The 11,709-nt window shown below is 55.5% G+C and overlaps 1 protein-coding gene across 1 annotated transcript in view; it reads right to left on the reverse strand.

The window, feature by feature from the left end:
• LOC134666653 (phospholipid-transporting ATPase VB) overlaps positions 1–11,709 on the reverse strand; it is a 77,761-nt gene that overhangs the window by 12,203 nt on the left and 53,849 nt on the right. Inside the window, exons 10-14 of the mRNA XM_063523879.1 lie at positions 5,951–6,041; positions 5,080–5,231; positions 3,688–3,811; positions 2,626–2,888; positions 115–302 (exon numbers count right to left, since the gene is read on the reverse strand). Of these exons, the coding sequence (XP_063379949.1) occupies positions 115–302; positions 2,626–2,888; positions 3,688–3,811; positions 5,080–5,231; positions 5,951–6,041 (818 nt within the window). The remainder of the gene's footprint in view (positions 1–114; positions 303–2,625; positions 2,889–3,687; positions 3,812–5,079; positions 5,232–5,950; positions 6,042–11,709) is intronic.

The raw sequence follows: 11,709 nt of genomic DNA on the forward strand, positions 1-11,709 counted from the left end.
GCCACGCGCGGCTTATGGCAAACCCCAAAATTGGTGTCGAACGGATGTACTTTTAGCTACCTGTAGCAAAGCGACGAAATCGCGGAGTGAGCCACGCCTGATATGAGTACTGACCTCGGCGCGAGCGAAGCGACGGTGGCCACGACCACCACCAGCCAGTAGACGGGGTCGGCGATGGCGTGGTGGATGACGTGGTAGGCCATGGGCATCCCCAGGATGGAGAAGGGGACGGAGTTGTAGATCAGCGTGCCCACGAAGAACGCGCCCAGTGAGCCCAGCAGCGCGATCGCGTGGATCACCGTCTATCGTACACAAACATACACATTTGTAGACCGCGGGCCAGGAGCATATATCGTCTGTCATCGCCTCCAGATTGATATTGTGTCAGATCATGATAGTTTGAATAATTTTTTATACGTGTGGTGGCTGCATTTCCTCAACCCACCAACGGAGCGGCAGCTGACGTACATGAGGGTTCATCATACATAGGCGTTAACCACTTTACGTCCGGGAGCCGATTGGTTATGGAAATCTGTTCCTGGCTCGCGGTCTATTAACAAATCTAATATTCGTAAAATTACAATAAAATAATGCCTAAAATGCAGATTAACCCTTGACTGCATGGACGCTATATCGCGTCGAAAATGACATTTCACTTTAATGGCTGGCAATTAATTTAGACCAATGGGATCCAAGGGGTTGAAAAGCTGACTGAAATTTTGTGAAGTTATTTTTAGTTACAGGTTGCTTAGATGAACCTTAATGCTTATTTATTTTTAATACTGAACCGAAAATTATTAGCCTCATTTAAGACAAAAGTGGACAAAAACCGTAGACAAGCGGGGTACATGTATCAGAGGTTACCGCTGAAAAAGTTTTGTGCTTAATTAAAACTATAGGCTTGGTGTCGGCCACAAATGACACATAGTGAAAGTTGAACCACACAAAAACTGTGCTCATACGTGTGACCGTCTCCAGTTTCAGAAATTTGGTTATTATAAACTTATTAAATATGCTCAATGAAAGATTATAGTTCGTTTGTTTTAGCATTAGAAAGAACTTCAAAGAAGGTAAGCGATCTTGGCATGTCTTTTAATTGAAAAACGCTTTTTAAAAATCAATAACTATTACTTATGAAAGCAGGAGAATATAAATGATCGTATTAGATTCATAATTGTTACGTATTTGTCGTAACTTATTTTTAAAATGTGTTTTTCAATTAAAAGACACATCAAGATTGTTTACCTAATTTCTAATGCTAAAAAAAACCAAGTATAGTAAACAACGTGAAAGTATTCCAATAGTAGTTTATGTGACTGCTACATAATGAAAGGCATTAAAACACGAGTGTGGGTTTAAGAAACGAACGAAGTGAGTTTCTTAAAAGGATCACACGAGTGTTTTAATGCCTAATTATGTACAGTTACATACACTACTTTATCTACACACATATAATTACCTTCTTTTATATATTCACTAACGTCATAATTGCAGTCGACATCCATCGTTGCTCTCTGGCGGAACTCGCAGATTTGAGAGGTGCCGTCTCCTTAAATATCTTTTTATCACTCATTTTATATGAAACTTTTGCTTAAAACTTATTTAGAAACAACAAAACAATTTAATTTTATACCTAAAACTTATTAAAAGATAAACTGTACGTCAAATGGCGGTAAATGAAAACTTTTTTCACACATGTCACGCATCTGTAGTTTTTTTTTAATTCATAGACAACCGAATGAAGTCCCTATTCTCATGTCACTCGAGATAAAATGTCGTACGGTTTATATTAAAAAAATATACTGAATTGACGTTTCGTATCGATAATTGTTATAATATCTATGGATACTAGAATAGACACCCACTTGAGTTTTGACAGCTGTTCCAAATTTAAACTCATAACCTTACAAAAATCTATAAAGTTATAACTTTAAAATACAGATTTTACCTACTACCACAGATAAGAAAGTACTCATAGTAAAATTGGTTGTCATAATGCTGGTCATTTCCTATGGTTTCTGAAAGCATTTTAGAGCGTTAATGATATGTGCGTAGATAAAACCTTAAAAAATCCAAAATTCTGACACTAGAACGGTAGCTGTCGGACAACACATCTTACTCGTAATGAACACACCAAGTTCACACTCTGTTACCCACTTACAAGTTTACGGTAAAAAAGCTGCATGTAAATATGTGTTAATTTAGTCAACGCTGAACATTCAATAATGTGTATAAATAACATCTAACAAAAATTGCACAGCACCTCGTCTTCAAACGGGCCTTAAACATGTACGTAATTTATTGATTGTATTTATTTTACAATTGAGTGACAAACGTAATGCCAAATAATGCATTCCGTCAAACCTTTCCCACTTTATACTTTCAGGTGTTCTAGCATAAGTTGCGTTCTCGAATTCATACTTGAAGTCGCGCTTGATGTATGGAGTCGCGCGAGAGAACGCAAGTCATGCTAGACCGTCAGATGTGCTAGTGGCGGTCAACTGTCCAGCACGTCCCGCCGAGACCAATCGTGAAGTCAAAGATTACATTATTGTTAACATTTTAGCCGAATTCTCTCGACCTTCGCGTGAGAAATCCTAAAAGTAACATTAAACGCGGACTCACCCAGCTCCTAGTCTCGATGGCGACGTACGCAAGCATGATGACCAGACAGCCGGTCATGTTGCAGATGCCGAAGGCCCAGAGGTCGACGGTGGAGTCCCAGTAGGCGCCGACGGCGGTAAAGAAGATAACCACGCTGATGTAGAGCGACTCGGCAAGCACGAGCCAGTAGGAGTGCGCCTGGTAGGCCAGCCCACGCCGCGACGCGCTGTATAGCCCGGGCCGCTCGGATAGCAGCGCGGCCGGCGCCACGCGGTCGTACGCACCTGCGTACCGTTAATACTCTTATCAATGTACGCTATTTAAATATTTAATATCTGGGAGACCGAGCTTTGCTCGGAAAACATATAATAACTCAAAAATGCGCGTTTACCCAGAGATAAGACCTGCCTAGATCGATTTATCGCCCCCACAAACCCCCATATTAGCAAATTTCATCGAAATTTGAACTTTAATATCTATCAATAAAGTTGAATATTATAACTGCCATATATGGCTGCATATGCGGTATAGGGTTAAAAGGAAATTATTCGTTATGAATGATTGTGAACGTTTACAAATTTTTTTTATTAAAAAACGACCAGGCAAGTATGCACTTGTACTTGTTGAAAACTAGCGCCTGGGAACCTTCCTTGCTATAACATAAGAGAAGTCGAAATACGGAGACCAGAGGGCCTGCCGCGGACCACGTTCGACGTGTTGCCTCTCTGTCGCACTTGTAAATTCGCACGGACAGGGAGGCAACACGTCGAACGGGTTTCGCAGTAGGCCCTTTCAGTTCAGGTAGTTCAAACCCCAGATGATTTATGAAAAACAAAAAAAAATACATATACTAAAAAAATCTCTTCTTCAGTGAGGGAATTATCTACTAAGAAAAGAAAGCAGAAGTTGCTAAGCGGGCCAGGTGTTCAAAATTACCTTGACGCGACTTTATTGTTAAGAGAACAAGAGCGTGTCAAGGTAATTTTGAACTCCTCGCCCGCTTAGCAACTTCTGCAGCTGACTGTACCTAAACACCAAAGAGTATAAATAAAGAGTATCCAACATGTGTGAGTGTGAACTGACCGATGACGAGCGGCGGGAAGGCGGTGAAGATGAGGTTGTAGGTCATCATGTGCAGCTGATCTACCATCACCGCCGACGAGAACCCGCAGTACAGCTGGTACCAGAACACCAGGAACACGAACGTCTGGAACACAACGAAGCTATAGGCCGACCGCTTAAATGAGTTCTCGCCTGCGCTGCCCGGTACGGGGGCGACGGGTGGGACGACTGAGGGTGGCGGGGACGGTGCGGGCGGCAGGCGTACGGCGCCCGCACCTTCCCCGCCCCCGTACCGCGCAGGCGAGGACTCATGTAAGCGGTCGGACTATACATTATTATGTAAACCATTCCATCATCTTATGTATACAGTAGAACCTGGATAATTGCAATCTCAAGGGACCGGCCATTTTTTGTCAATTAACCAGGTTTTTCATTTAAGCAGGTCGTGTCAATTAACGAGGTTCAAAAAAATCGTTGTGTCAATTATAGAGGTTTTCATTAATAGAGGTTGCGTTCTGACAAATTTCTTTTATAGAGGTGCAAATAACCATTGAAAGTAGATTTACACGCTTACGTTCTGGGTTTCTAGTCTATAAAAAAGCTATATATAGCTTCTGTCAATACTTGCACTTTTACACTACATTAATTACTACTTTATTTTCTTTATTTTTTATTTTCATTTGGGTTTAAAAATTCAATTGAATTGTAGAAGAAAGTTTTATTAGAATGTAAAAAGCATACTTTGTTTTTGATTTTAACAAAACTATTTCACCTACTATAGGCTGTGATAAATACCCAATAAATAAATTGAATTCTGGATGAAGATATAAATAAAATGATCGTTGCTATTAAAATATTGTTTCTGCTGTCTACAACTACATTATTTCAATTACAGAGGTAATAAGTAAGACTCGGTTCAATAATAGAGGTATAAAAAAGAGCAATTATTACGGATTTTTTAACACAGTGTCAATTATAGAGGTCTTAGTTGCGATGTGGTCAATTACAGAGGCAAAATTACGAAAAACACTAAAATCTAAATTGCAATTATAGAGGTTCCAAAATTTCAATTATAGAGGCCTTTTGGTCTCAAGGGACCGGGACCGGACTTTTGGTTGCAATTATTGAGGTTTTCCATTTATGCAGGTGCAAATTAACCAGGTTTCACTGTATATCTAACAAGGCTCATTTAGACGGTGCGAGAACTCGCATGCGAGTTTCATTACATTGCGGTATTTAATTGGTCGGCTGAATTGGATGTAACTAATTAGTCCTCAATGTAACTAAAATTGCATACGAGTTCGCGCGCCGTCTAAATCAGCCCTTAAAGTCTATTTTAAGTCGTATTATTTAATATGAAGACGGCCGCTATACGACGGCACCGCTATCCTAGGAAAACCGAGCTTTACTCACAGCGTTCTTGAGGAAGAAGTAGAGTATCATCCTGGCGAGGCGGTCGTAGCACCAGTGGCCGTGAACCAGCAGCAGTCGCTCCACGAACTTGAACCGCGACAGCGCGAAGTCGGACGCCATCACCGCTTGCCTGCCCTCTTGCCCGGACAGACCTGGGTGGGAAATAGGGGCGGTTAGTTTTATTGCAAGTGCGAAAAATAGGAAATTCGCAACGAGTGGTGATAAAAATAAGGCCTTATAAGTCATCCCCGGACCCGAATCCCGGTTCCCGGTCAGTATGGACCCGGGTATGTCCTTAAACCACGTCCAAGACCACCGGTGGACGGGCAGCAGCGTCCCTCAAATTCGGTGTACTCGACTGCGATCGCCAACCCGCCTGCCAAGCGTGGCGATTATGGCATTGACCCCCCAAAATAGGGGGAGGCCTATGTTCAGCAGTGGACGTCTTATGGCTGAGATGATGATGATGATGATAAGTCATCATCAAATTTTACGCGCAGGCGCAGGCTAGATGGCGATGATCGCCACCGCAAAGCGCAAAGTGGACGCGTTCACATTCTTTATGAGGACGTGTCGTACGGTTGCGTTCGTGGTCTACAATTGGTCTCGCCGGAAGACCGGCGCTGACTTTCGGGTTAGCATCATGCTGAGGCGGGACCATTTAGTGGTTAAGTATATACTTCATGCTTAAAATATACTTTTTGTAATACGTTTGTATGAAATGTTCCTTTCTTTCTGTGTATGTATTGTATAACTGTGTACTTATACTGAAATAAATGGTATTCTATTCTATTCTAAATGTAGTTTTAAATTGCCATGAATAAATGAAATTATTCTTATTCTAAAATCGTTTAAAAAGCTTTAAACATACCAACACCGACGTCCGCGGTCTGTATCATGGATACATCGTTGGCTCCATCCCCGATCGCGAGCGTCGTGACACCCAGCTCCTCCTTCACCGCCTGCGATGTAACAGCAGATTGATAAGCCTTTTTTTATTTTGAACTTCTCTGTTTTGTGTGAGTACTAGACATGTTCTTGTTTATTATAATATGTCTCGAAGCTCAAACAGCAGATTACTACACCGCAAAGACAAAGGTATACGTTTACATATACGTTTAAAGTAGCTACGTAAATTCGATTACTTAGTACAAATTAACTTTAGGTACTGACAGCCGTATAAGATCGTCAAGCTCAAACATTTCACAATTCTTTAATAATTAAACGTAAAGCGCCACCAGCCGCGATGGATGTACGTCAGCAGGGCGGTACCTTCACGATGTAGGCCTTCTGCAGCGGCGTGGCGCGGCAGCACAGCACGGCGGAGCAGCGGCGCGCGAGCGTGAGGAAGGGCGCCACCAGCCCCGAGCGCCGGTCCAGGATGTACGTCAGCGTGGCCCGGCCACCTGCAGGACGGTACCTTCACGATGTAGGCCTTCTGCAGCGGCGTGGCGCGGCAGCACAGCACGGCGGAGCAGCGGCGCGCGAGCGTGAGGAAGGGCGCCACCAGCCCCGAGCGCCGGTCCAGGATGTACGTCAGCGTGGCCCGGCCACCTGCAGGACGGTACCTTCACGATGTAGGCCTTCTGCAGCGGCGTGGCGCGGCAGCACAGCACGGCGGAGCAGCGGCGCGCGAGCGTGAGGAAGGGCGCCACCAGCCCCGAGCGCCGGTCCAGGATGTACGTCAGCGTGGCCCGGCCACCTGCAGGACGGTACCTTCACGATGTAGGCCTTCTGCAGCGGCGTGGCGCGGCAGCACAGCACGGCGGAGCAGCGGCGCGCGAGCGTGAGGAAGGGCGCCACCAGCCCCGAGCGCCGGTCCAGGATGTACGTCAGCGTGGCCCGGCCACCTGCAGGACGGTACCTTCACGATGTAGGCCTTCTGCAGCGGCGTGGCGCGGCAGCACAGCACGGCGGAGCAGCGGCGCGCGAGCGTGAGGAAGGGCGCCACCAGCCCCGAGCGCCGGTCCAGGATGTACGTCAGCGTGGCCCGGCCACCTGCAGGACGGTACCTTCACGATGTAGGCCTTCTGCAGCGGCGTGGCGCGGCAGCACAGCACGGCGGAGCAGCGGCGCGCGAGCGTGAGGAAGGGCGCCACCAGCCCCGAGCGCCGGTCCAGGATGTACGTCAGCGTGGCCCGGCCACCTGCAGGACGGTACCTTCACGATGTAGGCCTTCTGCAGCGGCGTGGCGCGGCAGCACAGCACGGCGGAGCAGCGGCGCGCGAGCGTGAGGAAGGGCGCCACCAGCCCCGAGCGCCGGTCCAGGATGTACGTCAGCGTGGCCCGGCCACCTGCAGGACGGTACCTTCACGATGTAGGCCTTCTGCAGCGGCGTGGCGCGGCAGCACAGCACGGCGGAGCAGCGGCGCGCGAGCGTGAGGAAGGGCGCCACCAGCCCCGAGCGCCGGTCCAGGATGTACGTCAGCGTGGCCCGGCCACCTGCAGGACGGTACCTTCACGATGTAGGCCTTCTGCAGCGGCGTGGCGCGGCAGCACAGCACGGCGGAGCAGCGGCGCGCGAGCGTGAGGAAGGGCGCCACCAGCCCCGAGCGCCGGTCCAGGATGTACGTCAGCGTGGCCCGGCCACCTGCAGGACGGTACCTTCACGATGTAGGCCTTCTGCAGCGGCGTGGCGCGGCAGCACAGCACGGCGGAGCAGCGGCGCGCGAGCGTGAGGAAGGGCGCCACCAGCCCCGAGCGCCGGTCCAGGATGTACGTCAGCGTGGCCCGGCCACCTGCAGGACGGTACCTTCACGATGTAGGCCTTCTGCAGCGGCGTGGCGCGGCAGCACAGCACGGCGGAGCAGCGGCGCGCGAGCGTGAGGAAGGGCGCCACCAGCCCCGAGCGCCGGTCCAGGATGTACGTCAGCGTGGCCCGGCCACCTGCAGGACGGTACCTTCACGATGTAGGCCTTCTGCAGCGGCGTGGCGCGGCAGCACAGCACGGCGGAGCAGCGCCGCGCGAGCGTGAGGAAGGGCGCCACCAGCCCCGAGCGCCGGTCCAGGATGTACGTCAGCGTGGCCCGGCCACCTGCAGGACGGTACCTTCACGATGTAGGCCTTCTGCAGCGGCGTGGCGCGGCAGCACAGCACGGCGGAGCAGCGGCGCGCGAGCGTGAGGAAGGGCGCCACCAGCCCCGAGCGCCGGTCCAGGATGTACGTCAGCGTGGCCCGGCCACCTGCAGGACGGTACCTTCACGATGTAGGCCTTCTGCAGCGGCGTGGCGCGGCAGCACAGCACGGCGGAGCAGCGGCGCGCGAGCGTGAGGAAGGGCGCCACCAGCCCCGAGCGCCGGTCCAGGATGTACGTCAGCGTGGCCCGGCCACCTGCAGGACGGTACCTTCACGATGTAGGCCTTCTGCAGCGGCGTGGCGCGGCAGCACAGCACGGCGGAGCAGCGGCGCGCGAGCGTGAGGAAGGGCGCCACCAGCCCCGAGCGCCGGTCCAGGATGTACGTCAGCGTGGCCCGGCCACCTGCAGGACGGTACCTTCACGATGTAGGCCTTCTGCAGCGGCGTGGCGCGGCAGCACAGCACGGCGGAGCAGCGGCGCGCGAGCGTGAGGAAGGGCGCCACCAGCCCCGAGCGCCGGTCCAGGATGTACGTCAGCGTGGCCCGGCCACCTGCAGGACGGTACCTTCACGATGTAGGCCTTCTGCAGCGGCGTGGCGCGGCAGCACAGCACGGCGGAGCAGCGGCGCGCGAGCGTGAGGAAGGGCGCCACCAGCCCCGAGCGCCGGTCCAGGATGTACGTCAGCGTGGCCCGGCCACCTGCAGGACGGTACCTTCACGATGTAGGCCTTCTGCAGCGGCGTGGCGCGGCAGCACAGCACGGCGGAGCAGCGGCGCGCGAGCGTGAGGAAGGGCGCCACCAGCCCCGAGCGCCGGTCCAGGATGTACGTCAGCGTGGCCCGGCCACCTGCAGGACGGTACCTTCACGATGTAGGCCTTCTGCAGCGGCGTGGCGCGGCAGCACAGCACGGCGGAGCAGCGGCGCGCGAGCGTGAGGAAGGGCGCCACCAGCCCCGAGCGCCGGTCCAGGATGTACGTCAGCGTGGCCCGGCCACCTGCAGGACGGTACCTTCACGATGTAGGCCTTCTGCAGCGGCGTGGCGCGGCAGCACAGCACGGCGGAGCAGCGGCGCGCGAGCGTGAGGAAGGGCGCCACCAGCCCCGAGCGCCGGTCCAGGATGTACGTCAGCGTGGCCCGGCCACCTGCAGGACGGTACCTTCACGATGTAGGCCTTCTGCAGCGGCGTGGCGCGGCAGCACAGCACGGCGGAGCAGCGGCGCGCGAGCGTGAGGAAGGGCGCCACCAGCCCCGAGCGCCGGTCCAGGATGTACGTCAGCGTGGCCCGGCCACCTGCAGGACGGTACCTTCACGATGTAGGCCTTCTGCAGCGGCGTGGCGCGGCAGCACAGCACGGCGGAGCAGCGGCGCGCGAGCGTGAGGAAGGGCGCCACCAGCCCCGAGCGCCGGTCCAGGATGTACGTCAGCGTGGCCCGGCCACCTGCAGGACGGTACCTTCACGATGTAGGCCTTCTGCAGCGGCGTGGCGCGGCAGCACAGCACGGCGGAGCAGCGGCGCGCGAGCGTGAGGAAGGGCGCCACCAGCCCCGAGCGCCGGTCCAGGATGTACGTCAGCGTGGCCCGGCCACCTGCAGGACGGTACCTTCACGATGTAGGCCTTCTGCAGCGGCGTGGCGCGGCAGCACAGCACGGCGGAGCAGCGGCGCGCGAGCGTGAGGAAGGGCGCCACCAGCCCCGAGCGCCGGTCCAGGATGTACGTCAGCGTGGCCCGGCCACCTGCAGGACGGTACCTTCACGATGTAGGCCTTCTGCAGCGGCGTGGCGCGGCAGCACAGCACGGCGGAGCAGCGGCGCGCGAGCGTGAGGAAGGGCGCCACCAGCCCCGAGCGCCGGTCCAGGATGTACGTCAGCGTGGCCCGGCCACCTGCAGGACGGTACCTTCACGATGTAGGCCTTCTGCAGCGGCGTGGCGCGGCAGCACAGCACGGCGGAGCAGCGGCGCGCGAGCGTGAGGAAGGGCGCCACCAGCCCCGAGCGCCGGTCCAGGATGTACGTCAGCGTGGCCCGGCCACCTGCAGGACGGTACCTTCACGATGTAGGCCTTCTGCAGCGGCGTGGCGCGGCAGCACAGCACGGCGGAGCAGCGGCGCGCGAGCGTGAGGAAGGGCGCCACCAGCCCCGAGCGCCGGTCCAGGATGTACGTCAGCGTGGCCCGGCCACCTGCAGGACGGTACCTTCACGATGTAGGCCTTCTGCAGCGGCGTGGCGCGGCAGCACAGCACGGCGGAGCAGCGGCGCGCGAGCGTGAGGAAGGGCGCCACCAGCCCCGAGCGCCGGTCCAGGATGTACGTCAGCGTGGCCCGGCCACCTGCAGGACGGTACCTTCACGATGTAGGCCTTCTGCAGCGGCGTGGCGCGGCAGCACAGCACGGCGGAGCAGCGGCGCGCGAGCGTGAGGAAGGGCGCCACCAGCCCCGAGCGCCGGTCCAGGATGTACGTCAGCGTGGCCCGGCCACCTGCAGGACGGTACCTTCACGATGTAGGCCTTCTGCAGCGGCGTGGCGCGGCAGCACAGCACGGCGGAGCAGCGGCGCGCGAGCGTGAGGAAGGGCGCCACCAGCCCCGAGCGCCGGTCCAGGATGTACGTCAGCGTGGCCCGGCCACCTGCAGGACGGTACCTTCACGATGTAGGCCTTCTGCAGCGGCGTGGCGCGGCAGCACAGCACGGCGGAGCAGCGGCGCGCGAGCGTGAGGAAGGGCGCCACCAGCCCCGAGCGCCGGTCCAGGATGTACGTCAGCGTGGCCCGGCCACCTGCAGGACGGTACCTTCACGATGTAGGCCTTCTGCAGCGGCGTGGCGCGGCAGCACAGCACGGCGGAGCAGCGGCGCGCGAGCGTGAGGAAGGGCGCCACCAGCCCCGAGCGCCGGTCCAGGATGTACGTCAGCGTGGCCCGGCCACCTGCAGGACGGTACCTTCACGATGTAGGCCTTCTGCAGCGGCGTGGCGCGGCAGCACAGCACGGCGGAGCAGCGGCGCGCGAGCGTGAGGAAGGGCGCCACCAGCCCCGAGCGCCGGTCCAGGATGTACGTCAGCGTGGCCCGGCCACCTGCAGGACGGTACCTTCACGATGTAGGCCTTCTGCAGCGGCGTGGCGCGGCAGCACAGCACGGCGGAGCAGCGGCGCGCGAGCGTGAGGAAGGGCGCCACCAGCCCCGAGCGCCGGTCCAGGATGTACGTCAGCGTGGCCCGGCCACCTGCAGGACGGTACCTTCACGATGTAGGCCTTCTGCAGCGGCGTGGCGCGGCAGCACAGCACGGCGGAGCAGCGGCGCGCGAGCGTGAGGAAGGGCGCCACCAGCCCCGAGCGCCGGTCCAGGATGTACGTCAGCGTGGCCCGGCCACCTGCAGGACGGTACCTTCACGATGTAGGCCTTCTGCAGCGGCGTGGCGCGGCAGCACAGCACGGCGGAGCAGCGGCGCGCGAGCGTGAGGAAGGGCGCCACCAGCCCCGAGCGCCGGTCCAGGATGTACGTCAGCGTGGCCCGGCCACCTGCAGGACGGTACCTTCACGATGTAGGCCTTCTGCAGCGGCGT

This window comes from Cydia fagiglandana, chromosome 8 (genome assembly GCF_963556715.1).
Source record: "Cydia fagiglandana chromosome 8, ilCydFagi1.1, whole genome shotgun sequence".
Lineage (NCBI taxonomy): Eukaryota > Metazoa > Arthropoda > Insecta > Lepidoptera > Tortricidae > Cydia > Cydia fagiglandana.